Below are 23,244 nucleotides of genomic sequence, written 5' to 3'. Positions count from 1 at the left end.
CGAGCGTGGGGCTGCGGGCGCTCGAGAGAACAGGGCCCGGTCTCCTCGCACGCCTCGGTTCGGACAGACCTGGCGCTGGTCCCCCCACGGTGACAGCTTGTCTCTCTCCTGTGGGCCCGCTGTTTGTCTGAGGCCTGGTCAAGGTTGCCTCGTTGGTGTGGTTTTGGTTTCGGCCACACAGAGCCACGACAGCCCGGGCCGGTCCGCGCGGCCCCGAGAGGAGGGGCAGCCCTGCCCCGCGGATGACCCGAGCGGTCGGGATGTGCCGGCGGCCCCGGGCTGGTCTCGCTGCTTCCCTTTCTTCCGGCTCCGGGACACGGTGGCGCACGCTGGGACCAGGGAGGCTGGTGTGGATGCTCGGCGGAGGCCTCGGGCTGGTGTCTCCCTGCTGATGGCAGTGGACCCAGGGCGAGGGGCTCTTGCGTTTGGTTTTCCAGAAATCCTAGCTTGGTTTTCAGAGTCGGGGCGAAAGGAGTTTCGGGTCGTATCCTTTTCAGGTTGTCGGCACAGAGGCCCCGGCCCGGCTCTTCTCGTGACGTCCTCCCCGCCTGTGGGGCCCCTCGGGCTGGCGCGCCCAGCCTCCCGCTCCGAATCGAGTCCCGCCGGCAGGGGTGCGGGTGGCCGCCCGGCAGCTGCGGTCCCGCGGGCCGTGAGCCTCTGTGGAGGCTTTGTCTGAGCCCCGTGCCTCTCCTGGCACCGCTGGCTCCGGAAAGCGGGGACTGAGAGTGCCGCGTCCCCACCGCCCCTCCCGGAGAGGCCCTCTCGCTGTCACCTGCTCTCCCCGAGAGCGCCCCCCGCCCCGGCCCAGAAGCCCTGGGTCTCGGGACGGGGAAGAAGAGGGACAGGGACCCAGGAGGGAGGCTCTCGAATCCGGCCCCCCGCTGGCTTGCCCCGTCCCTGCTCCTACAAAACGAAATAACAGTGCCGATTAACTCCCATTGCACACGTGCTCCGTGCCAGGCAGGGGCTCAGGCTTTTTATGGGCGTCGCCTCACTTCAAATTGACCCCAGCTCTGGGGGCGCGTCCTCGGGCGCCCCTGCTTCGCACGTGAGGCCACAGACTCAGTGTGTCACTGAGCGTGAAGTCAGGAGCACGTCTGGAAAGCCACCTGGTCCCCAACGTCCATTTTCTCTCACCTTCTTCTGACTTTTCCTCTAGAACGTGAACTCTGAACCAGCCCAGGAAAAGCGCAGCTGGCCATCGGGGTTCGCCTGAGGCCCTTCGTAGAATACCAGGGTGCCCTCTTCCCGCTGGATCCCTCTTCCCCGCTCTGGCTCATAGTCCTGTTCTGAGGCCCTGACGCTTCCTCCTTCTCCCCCTCTCGTCCCCCTCCCTGCAGGACCCCGCTGGAATCTTTGAACTGGTGGAGGTTGTGGGCAATGGAACTTACGGGCAGGTGTACAAGGTGAGACTCACGTGTGGGAGGGTGCCCGTCGTCCGCGGGGCCCTGTCGGGACGGCGACAGAAGTGGACCATAGGTCTGGGTATCTGGGTGGGGGGGAGGGGGCGCGGGGAGAGAGGGTAACAATGATGGGGGAGGGAAGCCCAGGAGGGGGGCTGTTTTCGCCGGCCTGTGTGGCGAGCGCAGACGTGCTGGGTGCTGCAGGAGCAGGCCTGGTACCGGGTGGGTGCGGGCCGGGACGCTCCCCTGGGGACTCAGAGAGCGAGGCTGTAGGTTGGCTGCTCCCAAGGCCGCAGGGAGACCCAGCCTTGCAGTTGGTGGAGCTCCGGGGCCTCCTGGGCGGAAGTGGTGTGCCTGAGCTCCCGAAGCCGCCACCCCTCTCCCCCACACAAAGTAGCATCTCCCCACCGGCTGCTTGTAGCGTTAGCCTGGCGGCACCCTTGGAGGGGGGGGACTGCCCGCCCGGCAGATGAATCCGGGGAGGGTGCTGCCCCAGAGCTGGAGGCCCTGAGGGCACAGGCCCCGCCACGGAGCTGAGCCCGTTCACACGTCCCCGTGTCGCAGGGGTCACGGGGACCACCCTGTAAGCTTTGGGGAAAAGGCATCCCCGGTTCACCCATCTCTTGCCTGGTCGTTGCCATGGCAAGAGTAGCTCTGTTCTCTACTGCCTCTCTGGGCTTGGGGTCTCAAATGACTGCTGAGGATAAAGATAATCCACGGGCTGGCCATACCCATGTCCGTCCCCACAAGGGGCTGCCTCCCCCCACCCTGCCCTTCCCTGGGAGGGCTTGGACCTTTCTGTCCAAGGCTTCTGCTAGGAACGTCAGAAGGCTGGGGGAAGGGGGAATGGCAGGGACGCGCTCTAGAAGTTACTTTCCCACTCGCACTGGTGATGGGGCCTCGACACACGTTAGCCAGTCTTCTCTGTTTCCCCGAGATTCCCTCCACTCTCAACTCTGTCTTTATTCTTCCCTGTCAGTACTACTAAAAACAGAGTAGGGGAGATTCTGGGGAAGGCTTCCTGGGCAGAGGGGGCGGGGTGGGAAACCAGGTGCTTTTGTCCTGCATAGAAGTTGCCAGAGAGGCAGAGCCCCCGTTCAGCCTCCTCCAGCCCCCTCCAGCCCCCTCCCAGGGAGGAGAGGATCTCTGACTCACTGCTCTATCCTTCAGATTGTGGCAAATCCACGCCGGGGAGGCCACAGCAAAGCGTAGGTGAATCCCACTCTCCTCCCTCAGCTGTTGTAGGCGGGAGACCCTGGATCTCTACCCAGCGTAGCGCTTTTTGTCCTTGGAGCCCTGTCTGCCCCTGTGGCCGACCCATAAGTGAAGGGGTCCGGTACCATAGGGACACTGCCTAAGACAGAAAACAGCCAACAGGTGTGGCCTCTCCCAGAATCCAGCCCTCCCCGGATGTAGACCCACACCCTCCACTCCTGGCTCTCTGTCCTGCAGGGTCGGCACGTCAAGACTGGGCAGCTGGCTGCCATCAAGGTCATGGATGTCACGGAGGTAGGGGCGGTCGGGGCCCAGGGAGAGTGGGGGCGCAGGGAAGGGCTGGGGGCTCGTGGGCTGACCCCCTCCCACTTACAGGACGAGGAGGAGGAGATCAAGCAGGAGATCAACATGCTAAAGAAGTACTCTCACCACCGCAACATCGCCACCTACTACGGGGCCTTCATAAAGAAAAGCCCCCCCGGAAACGACGACCAGCTCTGGGTGAGCGGCGCCCTCCCCACGCGACCCTGCGTCCAGAGCGGCCCCTTGAGGCGCGTGGTGCCTCGCCTGTTGCCGCCTCTCGTCCACTGCGTGTCTGGGGGGCAGCGTCCTGGGGTTCGCCCACGCTTCTGTCCTGACCGGCACCGCGCCCGGTGTGCGGCACGTGCTTACTAGGTGGCAACAAGCAGGGGCTGGGAGAGCAGCTGCGCCCGTCCGTCCTGCCCTGGTACCCCGCCCCCCGCGAGAGCAGCAGCCCAGACGCTTGTGCTTTCAGCAGTTCAGGCCCTCCTGGCAGTGCACAGGCCCTCCTGGGCGATTAATCCACCCGGAGCTTGCTGTGGCCCCTTTGGGCCTCCCCCGTGTTCCCTCCTGGCCCAGAACATTCCTGAGAGTCGTTGCCCTCCCCAGCCCGGGCCTCTTCCCGGCCTCACCCTTTCTGCTGCCCAGCCCGGCCCCTAGGGGAGAGCACCAGGGAGCCTGGTGGCGGCCGTGGGGAGCTTAAAGCTGGTGCTAGGTCCCCCCTCCCACCAGTTGCCAGACAAGTACTTATTGAGCACCTTCTGTGTACCCTGCACGGAGAGACGCGAGTCACGATCCCTGCTTCCGAGGCACTTAGTCTTTTTAGAGACACTCACACAGACTGTGCACACAGAGCGAGGTGAGCAACACTTCTGTGTGTTTACCTGCCGGCCGTGAGGGTGACGTCACGGAGGACTGGGGGCGCTGGGCTGGGCGCTCCCTTCCGGGCGCGATGGACGCCGTCCTTCCCCCTCCCAGCCCGCTCCCCTGAGCTTGGTAGAGGGCGAGGCCCAGGCCCGGGCGCTAGGCACGTGAGTGACCTTTCTCGCACTTGGAAGTGTATATGTCCGACCAGCCTCCTTCTGCGCTGCACGTGGCTTTTGGAAAACGTGCAGGGAAGCACTTGAACAGGCGTCCGAGTCCCCAGGGGACCGATTTGGCCCCTGCCTCTGTGCTGGAGTCTCACCAGGTTTCCCCCTGCAGCTCCCTGGCGGACCCCCCGCACTGCTTCGTCTCTGGCGGACCTGGAGAATCGCTGGTCCTTAGCCCCTTGCTTGTCTCTGGGTCAGGCTGTGGCCGACTTTCTGTGAAGGGCCGGAGAGTAGATGTTTGGGGCTCTGCGCATCATAGTCTGTGTCCCAGCCACTCAGCCTGGCCGCTGAACCGGGAAAGCAGCCACGGGCAGTGCATAAACGAATGGGAACAGGAATGTCGCTGTATTCCCAGAAGCCTTTATTTAGGATGCTAAACTTTGAATTTTGTATGCTTCCTTTTTCGATTTTTTTTTTAACCATTTAAAAATGTAAATTATCAGCTCCATGGCCAAGGTTGCCAACCTCCACTCCAGGGAGTTCTAGTTTGGGGCTTATGGGTCCCAGCGGGGGCCTGGTGCAAACATCGGGCGCTCCTGAAGGAAAACACGCACATGCGCGTCATTTTGTGTGCCGCATCCCCGGTTCCTTGGGCTCCTACTTGGAACCCAGCCTGTCTCCCTCAGCCCTGCCCAGCCTGTCTTTCCCCCGGTGTTGCCTTTTCCTCTCCTAACCTCGGGGAGCCTGTGGTCTCTGTGAGCAGTCTCATACCCCTGCTCTGCGGCTCACATCGGCTGGGGCCCTGGGGTCCTCCCCCCAGGAGGCCGGCAGGGGGACGCCTTGCCTGACCGATGCTTTTCCCTCCGGCGCTCCTGGGCCGTAGCTGGTGATGGAGTTCTGCGGCGCTGGCTCCGTGACAGACCTGGTGAAGAACACAAAAGGGAACGCCCTGAAGGAGGACTGTATCGCCTACATCTGCAGGGAGATCCTCCGGGTGAGGCCCCAGCTGGCACTTCTGCCCACACCCGGGCCTTCCCTGCACGGGAGGCCCCGCAGTGGCATCCTTTCCAAGCAGCGGTGGCCGAGGGGGGCAGGGATGGACAGGGCCCCAGCTTTGGCGTGATCTCAGGCGGCCGGGGGGACAAGCCTGCCCCTTTGCCGGTGGCCCCGCGGCTGCCGGGGACTCTCGGGGGCCACCACTCTGAGGACACTCCCCGTGAAAACCCAGCCTGCGCTTGGGCTCCAGGGTGGCGGGGGCTGCGCCTTCCACCCGGCCCTGTGCATGCTGGTGCCTGCCCCGCTCCTTGGCTCTCGTACACGGCCTCCAGCACTGAGGCTCACCTCCCCACTGTCCCACCCCAGGGCCTAGCCCATCTCCACGCCCACAAGGTGATCCATCGAGACATCAAGGGGCAGAACGTGCTGCTGACAGAGAACGCCGAGGTCAAGCTGGGTAGGTCGCTCCCTCCTGAGGCGAATGGGGCCCCGGGACCTCCAGGACAGAAGGGGAGGCCCCTCTATTTCCTCTGATGGCTCAGGTCTAACCACCTGCAGGCTGGGAGTCTCTCTCCTGCCCTTCCTCATCTCCCCCGAGAGGCCCCGCCACCCATATGTCACAGGTGCTGTGTAGGTCCCCTGGGGAGACGGGGCATCCCAGCCCCTCCTGCCTGTCCCTTGGCCTTTTCACGTGGGTGTCTTGCCACAACACGGAGATTAGGTCAGGCTCTTCGAGACGAGACGTTGATGGGGCGGAAGGGCCAGAGAACGTCTGGGTGCCCTGGGGCGCACATGGCCCAGGGCAAGGGGAGCAGGCATGGCTCTCTGTCGTGACCCCGCCCTCCACGTCTTCCCAGTGGATTTTGGGGTGAGTGCCCAGCTGGACCGTACTGTGGGCAGGCGGAACACTTTCATCGGGACCCCCTACTGGATGGCCCCAGAGGTCATCGCCTGTGACGAGAACCCTGATGCCACCTACGATTACAGGGTACAGAGCAGAGTGGGGTGCACGGAGACTGCCAAGGGCAGGAAGCGAGAGGGGGTGGTAGGGAGACCAAAAGTCGGTCAGGGCGACAACACGAGCTGTAATGGTATGTGGGTGGTGAGGGGTGGGCAGGCTGGAGACTGGCCTGGGGAAGGGGTGGGGACCCAGACGTGGCCCTGAAGAGGCTTGTCTGGAACATGCTCCTGTCCCTTCTTCTGTCCCTCTGTAGAGTGACATCTGGTCTCTAGGAATCACAGCCATCGAGATGGCAGAGGGAGCCCCCCGTAAGTGTGGCGTCTGGGAGCGCAGGGTGGGGTGGTAGGAAGGGCTCCTTCCAGCTCTTGGCATGGCTGCGTGAGGGACTGATGGTGTTCCTCCCGTGTGCCAGCTCTGTGTGACATGCACCCCATGCGAGCCCTCTTCCTCATCCCACGGAACCCACCCCCCAGACTCAAGTCCAAGAAATGGTAGGTCTCTGGGGGTTTGCGTGTCAGGGAAGGAGGGCCTCTGGACAGAGCCCCACCACCACCTCCACCCAGCACCTCCTTACCCCCAGCATCCCCAGCTAGCCTTACCCCTGCGTCCCCTGCTGCCTTACCCCGTGTCCTCTGCTAGCCTTGCCCCCTGCATCCTCCACTAGCCCTACCCCCCTGCGCCCCCACCACCTTATCCCCTGTGTCCTCCACTGCTTTCACCCCCCGCATCCCTCACTAGCCTTACCCCCAGTGTCCCCTGCCACCTTATCCCCTGTGTCCTCCACTGCTTTCACCCCCCGCATCCCTCACTAGCCCTACCCCCAGTGTCCCCTGCCACCTTATCCCCTGTGTCCTCCACTGCTTTCACCCCCCGCATCCCTCACTAGCCCTACCCCCAGTGTCCCCTGCCACCTTATCCCCTGTGTCCAGGTGTGGGTCTGCACCACAGAGGGGCAGGGCCAGGGCCCGGGGTCGGGACATGGATAAGACAGGAGAAGTCGAGGGGGCTTTTGGATGAGGGATTTCCCTCTTCTGCTTGTGATCTCCCCCTGCCGAGAGGGCCCTCCCAGTGTGAGCACCCTTCATTTCCAGGTCTAAGAAGTTCATCGACTTCATCGACACGTGTCTCATCAAAACCTACCTGAGCCGCCCGCCCACGGAACAGCTGCTCAAGTTCCCCTTCATCCGTGACCAGCCCACAGAGCGCCAGGTCCGCATCCAGCTCAAGGACCACATCGACCGCTCCCGCAAGAAGCGAGGCGAGAAGGGTCAGTGGGCGAGCGACAGAGGCACCGAGTGTTGGCTCTCGGGTCTCAGGACGCACCCCCACCTGGCTCCGCCTTCCCAAACTTCCAGTCCCAGTGGGGTTTTTCTTCTTTGACTGCTGATCCCAGGCAACCTTCCCAGGGAGGGCCACCCTTTTACATCCTTGCAGAAGCGCGTGCGTAAGTGCCCGTGTGCGGTCTGCCGCGTCCCGCCCCCGGCGGGGTCTGGGCCCAAGCTCCACACGGCAGGTGTTGGTCATCCCCATCGAAGGTTTCCCTAGACCTGGGTGGGATCTGGGACGCTGGCTAAAGAAACAGCGGTGACCTCCCCCTGCAGAGGAGACGGAGTATGAGTACAGTGGCAGCGAGGAGGAAGACGACAGCCATGGAGAGGAGGGGGAGCCGAGGTGGGCCACCACCCCCCCCACCCCCGTCGGAGGGCAGCAGTGCCCCCGGCGTGGGGACCCTTGGTGTGGGGTGGTGGGCCAGAGAGGCAGAGGCCGTGGGACACCCGAGTGTGGAATGGGCGGAGGGAGTGAGCGGGAGGTTGCGGCGGGGGGGCAACTGGGGGCCGCAAGCTGGGGATCCGGGCGGCAGGGCCCCCCCCGTGGGCAGGCAGGTGGGCACGCGTCCCATGCCCTGGCCGTGGCCGGAGACTCCCACGGGGACAAGAGCGGTGGCCGGGCTCTGACCCCAGTGCCGGCCGGGCTGCCCTGCCCCCCAGCTCCATCATGAACGTGCCCGGGGAGTCCACCCTGCGCCGGGAGTTTCTCCGGCTCCAGCAGGAGAATAAGAGCAACTCGGAGGCTCTGAAGCAGCAGCAGCAGCAGCAGCAGCAGCAGCAACAGCGGGACCCCGAGGCGCACATCAAGCATCTCCTGCACCAGCGCCAGCGGCGCATCGAGGAGCAGAAGGAGGAGCGGCGGCGCGTGGAGGAGGTGGGGCTGCGCGCCGGGCTCGCCCTTCTACCCCCGCCCCGGAAGTGGTTCCCCTCGCGGCCCAGCCCCTGGCCTGCAGGTCCCTGCGGGAAGGCGCTGTGCGGGGTCAGAGGCCCGGCCGGCCCTGTGTGGGTGGCGTCAGCGGCCCCCAGGAGCCAGCCTCTCAGGATGTCTGTCCTTGTGCTGCCGCCCGTTCCCCCCCGCCCCCCGCCCCGAGGTCCCCCCCACTGTCTGCGCACTGCAGCGCCCGGGCATCTGGCCTACAAGCAGCTGTGCGCCCTGAGCAGGAAGCTCCTTGTAGAGACCCTCCTTTTACTTTTGGTTTTGGGGCTGAGATTTGCTGGAAAATAGCCCATCCACTCATTGGAGGTGGATGGGGGGGGGGGGGGAGGGGAGATACCTTTTCATCAATAATCTTCCTTTTAGTTTTTTTTTAAGTTTTATTTATTTATTTTAGAGACAGAGAGTGGGGGAGGAGAGGGAGAGAGAGAATCCCAAGCAGGCTCTGAGCTGTCAGCACGGAGCCCCGATGCAGGGCTCGAACTCACACACCCGGAGATCATGACCGGAGCTGAAACTAAGAGTCAGACTCTTAACCGACTGAGCCACCCAGGCGCCCCAATAAGCTTCCTTTTAGATAGATGCAGGGTTTTCTTCTCACCAATTTAAAAAGCATGTATTTGTATACACCTGTGCTCAAATGTATTTCCTCTGCAGGAGGGTCATGGTGAGGAAGGAGGTCTAGGTTGGTTTAAAAATTGCCTAAATGATGGGATTTGGGCTGAAACCGTTCCATGGTGGTAAAGTGTACGGAGAGCCAGACTTCACACAAAAATCATCTAAGTGATGGTATAGACGGAAGCATCCCCACGCTCCGGGTCCGACTTCCCGAAGCGGCCCCTGCTTCCCCCGAAACAAGGACACCCTGTGGGAAAGCCTGGCGCCGCGCACAGATTCCCGGAGTGGTAAAGGCTGCTGGCGGCAGCGGAGGGCCAGAGTGTCCCCGGAGCCGCTCGGGCCGCGCGCTCCGCTCAGGTTGGGGCGGCAGGGCCTGGACGCCGCCGCGCCTGTGCGCGCCTGCCGCCCCCTTGTGGCCAGCGGCCATCACTGCGCCGTCGCCCGCTTGCTTGCGGGAGGAGCGGACAGGTGTCCTCCTAGGTGGCCCACCGTCGGCAGCAGGCACGCACAGCCTGCACGTCCCCAGCGCGGCCGCCTCGCCCAGCGGTTTTTCCTGAGCCGAACCCGCCCCCCCCCCCCGGGGCTCTGGGGCCGGCGGGCTTGTGGAAGCAGGTGGGGGCCGCCGCCTTTCACCACCAGTGTCCCGAGGGGCAGGTTCTGCCCGCGCTGTCCAGTGGGCGTCTCCGCTCCGGCAGAGGACCCAATCCCCCTTCGGGCCCTGCCGAATTCGGGGGCAGACCCGCAGACCACCCCTTCCCCCCTCACAGCAACAGCGGCGGGAGCGGGAGCAGCGGAAGCTGCAGGAGAAGGAGGAGCGGCGGCTGGAGGACATGCAGGCGCTGCGGCGGGAGGAGGAGCGGCGGCAGGCGGAGCGCGAGCAGGTACAGCGCCCGCCGCAAACACCCGGCCCTCCCTCGCCTCCCCCTGCGCCCGCCGCCTGCCTCCCTGCACCCGACACCTCTCCGCTTCTTTCCCGACCCCCCAGATTCCCCCTATCTTTTCCAGCTTCACTCTCTCTCTCTGTTTTCTCCCACCCTTCGACCCGCACCCCGGCTCCCTGCCCTCTTCCTGTCTCTGTGCCTTCATTCCCCATCTCTTCGCCCCATCCTCGCCGCCTCACCCCTGCACCGCCACTCGCGGGGCCCTGCACGCCCGCCGCCTCCTCATTGCCTCCCCCCAACCCCGTCTGTCCTCTCTCTGATTCTCCCCGCTTTCCTCTTCATTCTCACCCCACCGATCCCGCCTTCCCACGCCGCCGCCGCCGCCCCCCCCCCCCCCGCCTTTTCCTCCTCTCCCCCTGCCCTTTGCCCTCCCACCCCGCCCCCCCCCCCCAGGAATATATTCGTCACAGGCTAGAGGAGGAGCAGCGACAGCTCGAGATCCTTCAGCAACAGCTGCTCCAGGAACAGGCCCTGCTGCTGGTAACGGGGTCCCCGGCTTCCTCGGGGAAGATGCGGACTCAGAGCTCCCGAGCCGGAGCGGGGGCGGCGGCGCTTCCGGGGAGGGGACCCCGCCAGGCGCCGGGGGGAAGACGCCCGTTCCCCCCCCGGAGCGGCCGGAGGAGGGCAAGGGCTCGCCCGCGCCCTCGTGGGGCCGCCCCGCGCTGAGCCGCCGTCCCTACCCTTGGGCCCAGGAGTACAAGCGGAAGCAGCTGGAGGAGCAGCGGCAGTCCGAGCGCCTGCAGAGGCAGCTGCAGCAGGAGCACGCCTACCTCAAGTCCCTGCAGCAGCAGCAGCAGCAGCAGCAGCTGCAGAAGCAGCAGCAGGCCCCGCCCACAGACCGGAAGCCTCTGTATCACTACGGCCGGGGCGTCGGTCCCGCGGACAAGCCCGCCTGGGCGCGTGAGGTACCCGCGGCCCCCGACCGCCCGAGACCGAGACCTTGCAGCGGCGGGCACCGGAAAGGGGAATGGAGCGCCTGGCCCGGGTGGGGTCTGGGGGCGGGCGGGGGGGGGGGGTACCTGTGGTTTGAGAAGCGGGGGGACGCAAGCCCTTTCCCACCGCAGGTGGAAGAGAGAACGAGGATGAATAAGCAGCAGAACTCTCCCCTGGCCAAAACCAAGCCCGGCGGCGCAGGGCCTGAGACCCCCGTCCCCCAGGCCTCCCCCGGGCCCGCGGGCCCCCTTTCCCAAACTCCTCCTATGCAGAGGCCGGTGGAGCCCCAGGAGGGACCGCACAAGGTGAGTCTGTCCCCGTTCCCGCGATGACACACGCAGGAGCCTCGCTCCGCACAGCTGTGTCACGTGTATGTGTCTGCACGCGAGCGCACGCACCCTTAGCCAGGGACCGTGGGGGCGCTGCGGGCCCCGTCCTGGCTGTTCTTGGCCTTCAGGAGCACGTCTCCTTCAGCAGACACTGGGAAGCCCGAGGCTTTCCTTGCTCCTTCCTCCCGGCCCAGGCACCCCCCCCTCCCAGGTGGGGACGTGCCTCAGAGCGGGCAGCCCACCCTCCCTGGTCTTTCCCTGCAGAGCCTGGTGGCACACCGGGTCCCACTGAAGCCATATGCAGCGCCCGTACCCCGATCCCAGTCCCTGCAGGACCAGCCCACCCGAAACCTGGCTGCCTTCCCGGCCTCCCACGAGCCCGACCCTGCCGTCCCCACACCCACTGCCGCGCCCGGCACCCGAGGAGCGGTCATCCGCCAGAATTCAGATCCCACCTCGGAAGGGCCTGGCCCCAGCCCGAACCCCCCATCCTGGGTCCGGCCGGACACTGAGACCCCACCCAAGGTACGGGTGGGGCCGCGGGGCCGGGGAAACGGGAGACAAACAGCCTGGGAGGGAAAGGGTGGCAAGTGGTGGGGAGCAGGCGAGATGGAGAGGCACTCAGGGCTGGAAGGGAGGAGGAGGGCTGGCTGCCACTGCTGGCGGGAGGGCGGGAGGCCCGCCCGGGGCTGTGTCCCTGCCCCCAGGGATGATTGAGAGGAGGGGAGAATGCCCAGGGTGCCAGGGGAGCTCTAGGGGCTGGTTTCCTGGGGTGGAGTCCCCACTCCATGACTGTGGACAAAGTCCTCAGCTCCCCTAGCCTCAGTTTGCCTGTCCGTGCGAAGCGGGGAGTGTACCCACCGGGGGCCTAAATGAGGCCGCACGCTTGAGGAGCGTCTGGCCCGGCGCTGGCACCAAGCACACTGACCCCCTCCCCGCCCCGCCCTCCTCAGGTGCCTCAGAGGACCTCGTCCATCGCCACTGCCCTTAACACCAGTGGGGCCGGAGGGGCCCGGCCGGCTCAGGCCGTCCGTGCCAGGTAGCACCCGGGGGCAGTCGCGTGGTGGCCCGGGGCGTGGGGCGGGCTGTGCAGAGGGGAGTGTACCAGGTTACCTGCCTCGGGGCGGGCAGGCCCCCACCCCGTCACCTCAGCGCCCCCGCCCCGCCCCCGGCACCCCTGTGCTCCCTCCACAGACCTCGCAGCAACTCCGCCTGGCAAATCTATCTGCAAAGGCGGGCCGAGCGGGGCTCCCCCAAGCCTCCGGGGCCCCCCGCTCAGCCCCCTGGTCCGCCCAACGCCTGTAGGTAATGGAGTTGTCTGTCCCCTCCCCAACTCACTCCTGCCCTCACTCCTGCCACCTGCTTTCCCCCCCTGGTGGTGGCTCCCTCTGCTGTGCAGCTCAGCGCTCAGGGGGACACCTATCTTCCTGACCTGTCTCTGCCTTCCCCACAGTAACCCCGACCTCAGGAGGAGCGACCCTGGCTGGGAACGCTCGGAAGGTGCCCTCCCCTCTCACGGGCACCTGCCCCAGGCTGGCTCGCTGGAGCGGAACCGCGTGGGAGGTATGGCGCCAGCCTGGGCAGCCTCTTCCCGGGGCCGGGACCCAGTCTCTGTCATAGGGATCCTGCCTTTGGCAACTTTAGGCAGGACACCCTTGGGCGCCAGGCTGGGCCCGGCTGGATGTGGAGCCTGGCTGAGCTCTGGGGTCTGCCCCGAATGACCAGGTGTCTGTGACCTTCCTTCTCCCGCTCTGCCCCACGCAGCCTCCTCCAAGCTGGATAGCTCCCCAGTGCTCTCCCCTGGGAACAAAGCCAAGCCTGATGACCACCGCTCCCGGCCGGGCCGGCCCGCAGTAAGTCCGCAGCTGCGGCCCTGACGTCTCCTGGGTGGGGGCTGGGAGCCTCGGGAGCCCCCAGGAGCCAGGTGCTGGGGTGGGGCCTTCCTTAACCCTCGTGCCAAGGGGCTGCGGGCTGCACGTCTCAGCTACTGACCTTTCTTCACCTCTCTCCTGCTTCCTCCTGGCTGTCCTTCTCCCCCCCGCCGCCCCTCCCAGAGCTATAAGCGTGCCATCGGCGAGGTTAGTGAGAAGGCCTGCTCGGGAGCCCCTCCCCTCTGGCACCCCCTGTACCCCACCCCTCCCCTCCTCACGCGGCACCCTCTGCAGGACTTCGTGCTCCTGAAGGAGCGGGCCCTGGACGAGGCCCCGCGGCCTCCCAAGAAGGCCATGGACTACTCGTCTTCCAGCGAGGAGGTGGAAAGCAGCGAGGACGAGGAAGAAAGCAATGGCGAGCCATCAGAGGGGAGCAGAGATACCCCTGGGGCCCGGTATGGGGGCGCTCTGGGGGAGGGCAGGGTTCTCCTTTTCCTAGGGGACCCTGGCCGTCACTGCTGATCTAGACAATGGTGGTCTGCTCCGGGGTCCCCGTCGGCCTCCCACTGCCATGTCCACCAGGAGCCAGTGCGAAGCACCCGCCGGTCCCCCTCTGTCTCCACCCCGTGGCAGGCAGGACCTGGGGACTGATGGCCGTTCTTTCTCCTGTGGCAGCGACGGAGACACAGACAGCGTCAGCACCATGGTGGTCCATGACGTGGAGGAGATCGCGGGGACCCAGACCCCCTATGGGGGCGGCACCATGGTGGTCCAGCGCGTGAGTGGGCCCCCCTTCTTCCCGGCACCTGCTCTCCCCCGTGCTCAGCCGGGCACTGGCTCCCTTCCCTCTGTCCCTGCAGACCCCTGAAGAGGAGCGCAGCCTGCTGCACGCGGACAGCAACGGCTACACAAACCTGCCCGATGTGGTCCAGCCCAGCCACTCGCCCACCGAGAGCGGCAAAGGTCAAAGCCCCCCATCCAAGGAGGGAGGCAGCGACGTAAGTGGGCGCATGCAGACCCACCGGGCAGTGGGTAGGGGCGCTGGGGGCCACTGCAGGGGGTGGGGGCGGGGCTGGGGGGCCCAGGGGCCGGGTGTCCGTGTTTGCCTGACTGCTGCCCCACCCCCACAGTACCAGTCTCGTGGGCTGGTAAAGGCCCCCGGCAAGAGCTCGTTCACGATGTTTGTGGACCTGGGGATCTACCAGCCCGGAGGCAGTGGGGATACCATCCCCATCACAGGTGAGGACAGGAGGACAGACTTGCCACGAGGCCTGGTGAAGGGCACGGGTGGGCCTCTGATGGCGCAGCTTTAGGAGGCAGTGGTGGCCTCCGCTTTGGCCCGACGCCCCTACCCTGGCACAGAGGCAGCAAGGGCGCCTAAGGCCCCTTAGAGCCGCGAGGAAAAATGCTCAGAGTGGCCCCGGCACCTGACTGGATACGGATTGTTGGAGGCCATTTGCTCCTTCTCCTCCCTCCCCTTTCCTGCTGAGCGTTCGTTCGTTCGCAGGGGCCTCCACCAGACGTAGGGCTGGGTTCAGGAGGGACAGGGGAGGGGGCTACAGCCCTCCTCCTCTCCCCCTTCTCCTCTTCCCGGCAGCCCTGGTCGGGGGAGAAGGCGGTCGGCTCGATCAGCTCCAGTACGACGTGCGGAAAGGCTCCGTGGTCAACGTGAACCCCACCAACACCCGGGCCCACAGCGAGACCCCCGAGATCCGGAAATACAAGAAGCGATTCAATTCCGAGATCCTCTGTGCGGCCCTTTGGGGTAAGCCAGGGCCGGGAAGGAAAAGAGGGGTCCGGCGCACCCCGGGGCTCCCGGTCGGGTGAGGGCCTGGCTGCCTCTCATCTGCCCAAGGGCTCCCGTTGCAGGCGTCAACCTGCTGGTGGGCACCGAGAACGGTCTGATGCTGCTGGACCGAAGCGGGCAGGGCAAGGTGTACGGGCTCATCGGGCGGCGGCGCTTCCAGCAAATGGACGTGCTAGAGGGGCTCAACCTGCTCATCACCATCTCAGGTGTGGGGAGGGGAGCAGGGGGAGGGCTCTGCTCTGGGCTGCAGGTGGCCTGGCCGCCTGCAGCCCGGGAGGAGGGCCCAGAGGCGGGGCCGCGGTTGCTCAGCCCCTGGGTGGGGGGGGGGGGGGGGCAGGTGAAGGATGGCGCAGAGGTGGATGCTGGACCTCGGGTGACGGGGTGCGTGTGTCCTCCCTTCAGGGAAAAGGAACAAACTGCGGGTGTATTACCTGTCCTGGCTCCGGAACAAGATTCTGCACAACGATCCGGAAGTGGAGAAGAAGCAGGGCTGGACCACTGTGGGCGACATGGAGGGCTGCGGGCACTACCGCGTGGGTGAGGAGGGCTCAACGCGGTGGCCAGGGCGCGTTGCTTTACGAGGAGACGGAAAGGGGGCCCCGAGCTTAGTGGCTGAGCCTCGAAGCCAGAGGCTGGGCGACTGGGTTTGGGGTCTGGTGACCGACCCGTGGGACTCCTCTTCCCTGCCCCCAGTGAAATACGAGCGCATTAAGTTCCTGGTCATCGCCCTGAAGAGCTCCGTGGAGGTGTATGCCTGGGCCCCCAAGCCCTACCACAAGTTCATGGCCTTCAAGGTAGTCCCCACTGCAGCCCCTCCGCCGGCCCAGCACCCTGGCCGCATCCCTGAGCGCTTCTCTCCTCCACAGTCCTTCGCCGACCTCCCTCACCGCCCTCTGCTGGTCGACCTGACCGTGGAGGAGGGTCAGCGGCTCAAGGTCATCTACGGCTCCAGTGCCGGTTTCCACGCCGTGGATGTCGACTCGGGGAACAGCTACGACATCTACATCCCCGTGCACGTAAGTTTGGCGGGGCTTCGGGAGGAGCGCGACCGTCACCCCGGGCTCTGGACACGCGTGCAACGCATGCTCTCGTCCCCAGATCCAGAGCCAGATCACGCCCCACGCCATCATCTTCCTCCCCAACACGGACGGCATGGAGATGCTCCTGTGCTACGAGGACGAGGGCGTGTACGTGAACACGTACGGGCGCATCATCAAGGACGTGGTGCTGCAGTGGGGAGAGATGCCCACCTCTGTGGGTGAGTGGGCCCCACCCCCAGGCTGCCCCGGGGTGGGCGGCGGGCCGTGGCCCACTCACTGCCGCCCGACCCCCTTCTCCCCCAGCCTACATCTGCTCCAACCAGATCATGGGCTGGGGCGAGAAAGCCATTGAGATCCGCTCCGTGGAGACAGGCCACCTGGACGGCGTCTTCATGCACAAACGAGCCCAGAGGCTTAAGTTCCTGTGTGAGCGGAACGACAAGGTGGGAGGCCCTTTGCCCCCCGGCCCCGGAGCCAGAGGGGGGATGCCGGGGGTGGGGGCTGGGGGGTCTTCGTGAGACGAGGTCCAGGGGCCATAGCCTGCGTCACAGCCCGCCCTTCCTCGCCCTCCGTCCCTGAGAGCGCCCTGGACACCCAGGAGGCCTGCGCCTGCCCCCCCTCCCCGCCCCCATCACCAAGCACCTCTGCCTTTCGAGGGGAGGGCGCGGGGCTCTCTGAGAGGCTACTCGCAGCAGCTTCTCTCTGGCTCTGTCTCCTGGCTGAGACACGCGCCCCCCCCCCCCCCCCCTTCCTACCCCACCCAGGTGTTCTTTGCCTCTGTCCGCTCCGGGGGCAGCAGCCAGGTTTACTTCATGACCCTGAATCGGAACTGCATCATGAACTGGTGACGGGGCCCGGGCTGGGGCTGCCCCAGTGGACCCAGCTGTCCCCACTACAGCCAGACTCCCCAGGCCTCCCTTCTTTCCCCTCCCTGGGCTTTTGCTTTTTACTGGTTTGATTCACTGGAGCCTGCTGGGAACGTGACCTCTGACCCCTGATGCTTTTGTGATCACGTGACCATCCTCTTTCCCCGATAGGTTCTCCCCCCAAAACCTGTGCCTGTCCCAGCTTCTGGGGAGAGGCACAGCTTCCCCTCACCAGGAATTGAGTGGGCCTAGCCCCACCCCCCTTTTCTCCATTTCAGAGGAGAGTGCTGGGGCGGGGGGGGGGCTCAGGCCCGGTCCCCCACTGCTGCTGACTGGGCAGGGCCCTGGGCCCCTTCATTTGCACGTCAGGGGAGCCGGCTCCCCCCTTGAATGTACCAGACCCTGGGGCGGGGGGGTGGCTGGGCCCTAGGTTTTGGGGGGGTCACCAGCCACTCCAGGGGCAGGGACCATTTCCTCATTTTCTGAAAGCACTTTAATGATTCCCCTCCCCCCAAACCCCAGGGAATGGAGGGGGGACCCCGCCAGCCAAGACATTTCCCCCTTTCTGACCCCATTTCTTTCTAGCCTCTGTCCTTCCCTGGTGGCGGGAGGGAGCAGGGAGCTCTCACCCCCTCTGCACCCCCTTGCTTGCCTCTGTATATAGTGTGAGCAAGTAGCCCCGCCCCCCTCAATGTAGTGGCCTTGGATATTCCGTTTGTTAATAAAGACAATTCAACCAGCTCCCACCATCCCGGGCCCCCTTTTATTTCTGTTTTCTCTCCCCGTCCTGGACACCAGCCAGGATAAGCCAACAGAGGTGGGAGAGAGGGGGCAGACGGGACGGGGCAGAAGCTGCATGAGTGGGTTTTGGTGGAAGCGGTCGGGGGGGACCATGCTGGGTCAATCAGAAGTGACTGAGGGTGCCCCAGGGCACCCTCCGCCTTACCCTGTGGCGGCGGGGGGGGGGGGGGTGTGTGGAAACCTTTGCTGAGGGCCTCTGGCCCCTGCCCACTCCAACAGGGAAGGGCCGGGCTTCCGTCACGTCCTGCCAAGGGGCGTCTTCGCTTTGGTTAATCAAGGGATAAAGAGGGCTCAGAAGCTCACAGGGCTGGAGGGTCACACGAGACGAGGGCCTCAGAAGAGCTGGGAGGTCAGCAAGGCTGAGCGGAGGGGCGGGGAGCCGTTTCCAGACTGGCACCCAAGAGCCTGCCTGAACCGTCTGCCCTCCGCTTCTGCCCCCTGCCCGGTCGGTGGCCAGACCCACGCGTGTGCGCACACGACTCCTCTTGAGACGGAAAGGCCCGGGTCTATTATCGGCATTGGGAAAGAATCCCACTACGGCAGCGACCGCAACTTGGTTTTTTCACGCCCGGTTTCCTCCAGAGGCGGTGGAAGAGCCGTCTACATACACGGCGGGTAGGGCAGCTCGGGCACTTGATTGAAGTAGCCCCCCAGAAAGATGAGGCTGGACCCCACGCCGAAGAGCACCAGGGCGGCCCAGAAGCAGATGTTGTCGAGGGCCTTCCCCATGCGCACCCAGTCGGACACCTCCTGGGGAGGGAGCAGGCACCGGCTGGGGCCGGGAAGGGGCCTCCCCCGAGCCAGCACCCGCCCCGCCCTCCCGTGCCTGCCGCACCTCGCCGGAGGCCTCCTGGTCTCGCGTGCTCTCGGCCACGAAGTTCACGGCGTCCACGCAGCAGCGGACCTCGGGGGCGGCGGCGCCCAGGCTCTGGCAGAGGGCGGCTGGTGGGGACGGCCGGACGGGGAGGGGGGTGGTGGTCACAGGGAAGCCCGCCCCGCCGCGGGCGCCCGCGCCGACCCGCCCGGAGTCCTCCCCGCTCACCGGTCCAGGGCCCATGCCGGTGCCTCTGCCCCTCAAACACGAGCTCACTCCGCGGCTTCTTCAGTATCAGCTCCTCGGCGCGGAGCAGCAGGCCCACCGACGACGCGCGCCGGGGCGGCGAGGCGGCCCGGGGGGGCTCGGGTGGCGCGCCGGAGCCCAGGAGGCGAGGCAGCAGCTCCAGCAGGACCTGGCGGCGGCGGGGGGGGGGGCGGGGCGAGCTCGAGGCCCCGCCCCCCCGCCGGAGCCACGCGCCCCGCCCACCCGGGCCGCCCACCCCGCCCCGCGCTTACGTGGCGCAGCCGCGGAGACGCGGCGTGCGTGGTGGGCGTCCGCAGTGACAAGTTGAGCACGATGACGCAATTCATGACGATGATCGTGGCGACCACCATGACGAAGATGAGGTACCTGCGGAGCCCGCCGCGCGTGACCCCACTGCGGCCCGCGGCCCGGCCTGTGACCTCACAAACGACCCTCTCCGGCGGCGGGACCGGACGCGTGCCCCGGTGGCCCTCCTTCCGCCGCCGCCGGCCATGCAGGGGACCCCCAGCTCCCTGGAGACCCTGCTGTGGGTCTACCACTTCCACAGCTCCACGGAGGTGAGACTGCGCCCAAGGCTGGCAGCCCGAGGCCTTGGGAGGTCTCCCGTGCCCCCACCCCGTGACCCGACGGCCCCGCTGCCCCTGCTCCTCCTCCAGGTGGCCCTGCAGCCCCCGCTCCTGTCCTCCCTGGAACTCGCTGTGGCCGCGGCCCATGAATTTCTGGAGCAGAAGTTCAGGGAGCTCGAGTCCCTGGAGTCGCAGCGGCCGCATGCCCCGAAGCCCACCCTGGGGCTGGTGCTGAGAGAAGCCGCGGCCAGCGTCGTGAGCTTCGGCGCCACCTTGTTCGAGGTGGGGCGCGGGGGGGCTGCGGAAGGGCGGGAAAGGGGGACAGGGACCCCTGCGTCCCCACCAACTCCTACACCCTCCTTCCCCCCTACCCCCTCAACGGCAGATCTCCGCCCTGTGGCTGCAGCAGGAGGTGCGGCGGCTGGACGGCGGCGCCGGCAGCTCGGGCCCAGCCCGGAGCGCCGGGGATCCGGGCGGAGCGCTGGCCCGGATGGCCCGGGCCGCGGTCCGGGGGGCGCGGCACGCGGGGGCAGCGGCTGGCACTAGCGCCCGGCTCGCACTGCAGGGGGCGTGGCTGTGCCTGTGCGGGCGGGGCCTGCAGGGGTCCGCCTCCCTCCTGGAGCAGTGGCGACGTCAGCTGGGCCTGGGGACCCCCGGGGAACAGGTGAGTTCTGGATGGGGGGGGGGGGGGGAGTTGGGGTCTGGAGGCGGTGGGGCTGGGGTGGGAGGCACTGAGCCGACCCGCCCCCGACAGAGATACTCTGGAGACCTCCAGGTGGCATCCAGTGGCAGCGCGGAGAACGGGGGACCAGAGAGCGCGGAGAACGGGGGATCAGAGAGCGCGGAGAACGGGGGACCAGAGAACCCACCGCCGCCGCAGCCCGGCCCCGCGTTCCAATAAAGCCTGGACGGGACCGACCCAGAGCAGCTCCGGGTTTCGCGTGCCCTCGGCCGCGCCCCCGCCCCCGCCCCCACACGCTGGCCCCGCGCACGCGTGGACTCCTCCGCGGCCCTCTGCCTTCACCTGCCCAGCATCGGCACGCTCAGCGACGTCTCGGGGGTTTTCTGGGCGATCAGGAACAAGAAGACGGTCTGCGCCAGCAGGACGTTGATGGACACGGTGCACTTCTGGCCGCCGGCTGGAGGGAGCGGCCGGTGAGAGCGGGTCCTGCTCCCAGCGGCGAGCCCGGGGTTGGGGTCCCGGCGGCCCCTTACCCTGCGCCGGCAGGAAGTAGGCGAGCAGCACCAGGCCCGAGATGAGCACGCAGGGCACGATGATGTTGATTGTGTAGAAGAGTGGCTTCCGGCGGATGATGAGCGTGTAGATGACGTCAATGCCCCCCGGGTCGTCCGCGGAGCCCCCGTGGTGATGGATCAGTCCGGGGCAGAAATCGATGGCCCATTCGCCGTTCTCTGCGGGGTGGGAGGCGCGGTCAGCCCTCGTGGGCCCCACGCCTGGCCGCGGGCCCCTGGTTTCTGGGCAGAGGGAGCCGTTGCGGCCGGCCCGCCCCTAGTGGTCTGGGTGCGCGGCGGGCGGCGGGCGACGGGCGAAGGCGGTTCGGGCTAGACGGGCCTGCCCGGTGCAGGTGCACAACAGACGCAGGCCAAGGAAGTCATGCCGGGCTCACTGTCAGGGTGGTTTCGGGAGGGGGGTCAAGGTCGAGCCCGGCTGCCAAAGCCAAGGCCCAGTGTCGGTGGCCTGGGGCAGCCCCCCTCGGTGAGTGTCCCCTGTCGGCCCCGTCTAGAGGCGGGTTTTCAGAGAAGGGGGCCTCACCAGTGTAGGCCTCGGTGTCGATGTCGATGTTGCTGATGGTCTGGCCCTCATCATCCACGGCGAAGACGAACTCCACCTCTCGGGCGTTGTACGTCTGCGAGCTGCGGGGCCAGGGCCGGCACAGACCCGGGCTGCTGGGACCCAGGCTGCCCCCAGCCCCACCCCCACCCCCACCCCGGTCTCGCCGCCCGGCAACCGCCCCCGCCTCTGAGCATGTGGTCCCACCGGAAGACAAGCGAGCAGTTCTGCCAGTCGAAGGGGAAGTAGGTGACCTCCACGGGGCAGCTGCTGCGGTAGATGGCCGGGGGCAGCCAGCTCAGGTAGCCGCCCTCGTAGACCAGCACGTTGGCGTCGTAGGCCACGCCGAACTGGCCGTCGATGCTGTGGACTCCGGGAAACGCGGCGTTTGCGCGCGGCCGCGACCCCCTCACCCTCCCGGCCTCCGCTGCCCTGGCCCAGCGCTCACTTGTTTTCCAGCACGATCTCAGGCAGCCACACGAGCTCCGAAGGGACCCGCAAGGTTTCTATGCCCCCGAAGTCGTCCTTACTGAAGTTGAGTCTATAATCCTGCCAGTCCTGAGGGGTGGGATGGAAACACGTGCGCCCGGGGCCCCACGGGGGCTTGGGGGAGAGGGGCCCCGCACCAGACCTCACCCTGCTCCCCACGTCGGACTCACGATTCCAATCCAGACGCTGGTGGTGAGGGTCTCCTCTTTCTCGTTCTGCAGGTGGGGGATAGGGGTGGTCGGGGTGGGGCCCCAGGGTCACACACAGAATTTGGGGTTTCAGGCAGAAGTATCTTACTAGTGAGATCAGGTTGGTCAGGGTGACCTTGAGGCTGATGGTAACAGTGTCTTCGGGCTCCTTCACCGGCCGGCGTTCTGGGTCATAGTTGTCGAAAAGATGGTGGTAGAGACGCAGCTCTTCGTTCTTGCCGTCACCTCCACCTGGGGATGGGGTTACCTGGGCTCACCGCGGGGACGGGGCTGGGGGCCTCCTTTGCCTCTGCGTCTGTCTCTGAGGCTCTGTGATCTCCCCGCCTCCCGAACCACATACTGAACCTGGGGACCAAGTTTTGGGCCTCAGCCTCCTTCTCGGCTCCTTGTCTTTGTCCTGTGCCCTGTGTCATTGTCCCGTGCGTGTGTCCCAGCCCTGTCCTTACCGAGGAGCTCCAGGAGGAGCAGGGCACCCAGCAGAGCTCCCGCCATCCCGCCGTCCGGTCCTCGGGGTTATTCTGAGCGTGGAGGTTGGGAGAGGGAATAAGGGGAGGTGTTAGTTCCGGGCTGGGTAGGGGACTGTCACCTAATCCTCCCCACCCCACCCCCCGCTGCCGCCGCTGCTCCTGCAGCCAGAGAGGACTTGGCCGTTTCCAGAGGCAGCTGCCCCATCCCAGCATCCTCTGCCTGGTGAGCGTCCAGCTCGAGGGCCACGTACCCGATCCTCGTGACTCAAGAAGCCCGGTGCAGGTGGGGGTCCTTTAGAAGCACCTGGGACCACAAGTCCCGGCGGTGGGGGTGGGGTAATACCCCGCACGTGTCCCTGGAGTAAGTTGCCTGTGCAGGTGACATGCGTGGCCTCCTGTCACTAGCGTGGAACACACACCTTGTCACCACCTACACGGCCCAGCCAGTGTCACGCCAATGCAGTTTCTGCCTGCGGTTTGGCAGAGTCTGCACAAAGATAGGGTAACGAGGCAGGCGGCCACGGGGGATTACTGAGCAGTAACAGACCTCAGTCCCAGGTGGGCCGGCCCCACCCGCAGCTCCTCTCTGGGCGCTGGTTCTCCCTGCTGCCACCTCGTGGCCGCAGGTGGTCATACATGTGGTCTTGGGGCGGGGGAGGGGCAGACTTTTTTTTAATGTTTAGTTTTTGAGAGAGAGAGAGAGACAGAGAGAAGGAGACGCAGAATCCGATGCAGGCTCTGGGCTCCGAGCTGTCAACACAGCCCGACGCGGGGCCGGAACTGACGAACGGGGAGATCCTGACCTGAGCCTGGGCTGAAGTCAGTTACTTAACCCGCTGAGCCACCCAGGTGCCCCCCCGCCCCGCCCCCCAGACACTTTACGGATTCTTAGAGTGTTTGTCCTAAAGTCTCCTTGGACCGGCCTGTCACCTGAGGTGCTCGCTCACAATTCGTGTTCTCAGATCCCACCCCCAAAGAACCCTGCTTCAGGAGGGTGCCAGAGACCTTTTTGAGGAGCTCTTGGTGTTTCCTCAGGGAGTGGGGGTGCCGTGTCTTACCTACTGCTTCCTCACAGCGGTGCGGGAAAACGGTCCCCATAGGTGCGAAACAGGACTCCGTCGGGTCCGCGGTCACACAGGTGTAATGGCAGTAACACACGGGACCCGTCGATCGGCTTTCCTGACCACGAGCACCTGTGTTCGCAGAACACGTGCACGGCTGTCGTTTGGGGGTCCCCTCCCTCCACCTGTGAGGGTCCGCGCAGCT

General features: G+C 66.1%; 3 protein-coding genes across 26 annotated transcripts in view; 2 read left to right on the top strand and 1 right to left on the bottom strand.

The window, feature by feature from the left end:
- Nucleotides 1-17,314, top strand: part of MINK1 (misshapen like kinase 1) — a 44,501-nt gene extending 27,187 nt beyond the window's left edge. The window contains exons 2-34 of one of the 23 annotated variants that reach the window (XM_045490105.1): nt 1,341-1,406; nt 2,856-2,912; nt 2,994-3,119; nt 4,833-4,943; nt 5,312-5,402; nt 5,803-5,933; nt 6,160-6,214; nt 6,319-6,397; nt 6,998-7,173; nt 7,508-7,577; nt 7,895-8,108; nt 9,554-9,667; nt 10,121-10,207; nt 10,420-10,632; nt 10,792-10,965; nt 11,254-11,514; nt 11,943-12,028; nt 12,184-12,294; nt 12,443-12,552; nt 12,754-12,842; nt 13,044-13,067; nt 13,155-13,315; nt 13,536-13,638; nt 13,721-13,858; nt 13,991-14,099; nt 14,458-14,625; nt 14,730-14,873; nt 15,070-15,204; nt 15,361-15,461; nt 15,534-15,683; nt 15,766-15,925; nt 16,011-16,150; nt 16,472-17,314. In XM_045490105.1, the coding sequence (XP_045346061.1) occupies nt 1,341-1,406; nt 2,856-2,912; nt 2,994-3,119; nt 4,833-4,943; nt 5,312-5,402; nt 5,803-5,933; nt 6,160-6,214; nt 6,319-6,397; nt 6,998-7,173; nt 7,508-7,577; nt 7,895-8,108; nt 9,554-9,667; nt 10,121-10,207; nt 10,420-10,632; nt 10,792-10,965; nt 11,254-11,514; nt 11,943-12,028; nt 12,184-12,294; nt 12,443-12,552; nt 12,754-12,842; nt 13,044-13,067; nt 13,155-13,315; nt 13,536-13,638; nt 13,721-13,858; nt 13,991-14,099; nt 14,458-14,625; nt 14,730-14,873; nt 15,070-15,204; nt 15,361-15,461; nt 15,534-15,683; nt 15,766-15,925; nt 16,011-16,150; nt 16,472-16,555 (4,038 nt within the window). In that variant the 3' untranslated portion in view covers nt 16,556-17,314. Of the gene's footprint in view, nt 1-1,340; nt 1,407-2,855; nt 2,913-2,993; nt 3,120-4,832; nt 4,944-5,311; nt 5,403-5,802; nt 5,934-6,159; nt 6,215-6,318; nt 6,398-6,997; nt 7,174-7,507; nt 7,578-7,894; nt 8,109-9,553; nt 9,668-10,120; nt 10,208-10,419; nt 10,633-10,791; nt 10,966-11,253; nt 11,515-11,942; nt 12,029-12,141; nt 12,295-12,442; nt 12,553-12,753; nt 12,843-13,043; nt 13,068-13,154; nt 13,316-13,493; nt 13,639-13,720; nt 14,100-14,457; nt 14,626-14,715; nt 14,875-15,069; nt 15,205-15,360; nt 15,684-15,765; nt 15,926-16,010; nt 16,151-16,471 lie in introns of those variants that run through there. The other 22 variants (XM_045490101.1, XM_045490098.1, XM_045490111.1 and 19 more) reach the window with 22 other exon arrangements.
- Nucleotides 17,315-17,859: 545 nt separating this feature from the next.
- CHRNE (cholinergic receptor nicotinic epsilon subunit) lies at nt 17,860-23,147 on the bottom strand. Of its 2 annotated transcripts, XM_045490121.1 has the most exons (13): nt 23,037-23,147; nt 21,958-22,029; nt 21,600-21,742; nt 21,473-21,517; nt 21,262-21,371; nt 21,021-21,176; nt 20,796-20,896; nt 20,237-20,434; nt 20,046-20,160; nt 18,707-18,821; nt 18,417-18,603; nt 18,210-18,316; nt 17,860-18,124 (listed from the first exon to the last, which is right to left on the bottom strand). In XM_045490121.1, exons 2-13 carry the CDS (start codon nt 22,001-22,003, stop codon nt 17,975-17,977), a joined length of 1,473 nt encoding a protein of 490 aa, XP_045346077.1. In that variant the 5' UTR covers nt 22,004-22,029; nt 23,037-23,147; the 3' UTR covers nt 17,860-17,974. The 2 variants fall into 2 exon arrangements, with proteins under 2 accessions (XP_045346077.1, XP_045346076.1); XM_045490120.1 differs by having other exon boundaries at nt 18,210-18,603.
- CE1H17orf107 (chromosome E1 C17orf107 homolog) lies at nt 18,759-19,945 on the top strand. Its single transcript, XM_045490122.1, has 4 exons — nt 18,759-19,012; nt 19,112-19,303; nt 19,407-19,685; nt 19,776-19,945. Exons 1-4 carry the CDS (start codon nt 18,947-18,949, stop codon nt 19,920-19,922), a joined length of 684 nt encoding a protein of 227 aa, XP_045346078.1. The 5' UTR covers nt 18,759-18,946; the 3' UTR covers nt 19,923-19,945.
- Nucleotides 23,148-23,244: the final 97 nt, after the last annotated feature.

This window comes from Leopardus geoffroyi, chromosome E1 (assembly GCF_018350155.1).
Source record: "Leopardus geoffroyi isolate Oge1 chromosome E1, O.geoffroyi_Oge1_pat1.0, whole genome shotgun sequence".
Lineage (NCBI taxonomy): Eukaryota > Metazoa > Chordata > Mammalia > Carnivora > Felidae > Leopardus > Leopardus geoffroyi.
The sequence above is the reverse complement of the archived record's forward strand: the minus strand, read 5'-3'. Positions and strand labels throughout refer to the sequence as shown.

Coding starts and splice junctions, on each gene's coding strand:
- CE1H17orf107 (XM_045490122.1), top strand. CDS start 18,947: ATGCAGGGGACCCCCAGCTCCCTGGAGACCCTGCTGTGGGTCTACCAC. Junction 19,013..19,111: donor ACTTCCACAGCTCCACGGAG/GTGAGACTGCGC, acceptor CTCCTCCTCCAG/GTGGCCCTGCAGCCCCCGCT. Junction 19,304..19,406: donor TCGGCGCCACCTTGTTCGAG/GTGGGGCGCGGG, acceptor CCTCAACGGCAG/ATCTCCGCCCTGTGGCTGCA.
- CHRNE (XM_045490120.1), bottom strand. CDS start 22,003: ATGGCGGGAGCTCTGCTGGGTGCCCTGCTCCTCCTGGAGCTCCTCG. Junction 21,743..21,957: donor GCTCCTCCTGGAGCTCCTCG/GTAAGGACAGGG, acceptor CCCCATCCCCAG/GTGGAGGTGACGGCAAGAAC. Junction 18,822..20,045: donor AGCGTGCCGATGCTGGGCAG/GTGAAGGCAGAG, acceptor CGGGCTCCGCAG/GTACCTCATCTTCGTCATGG.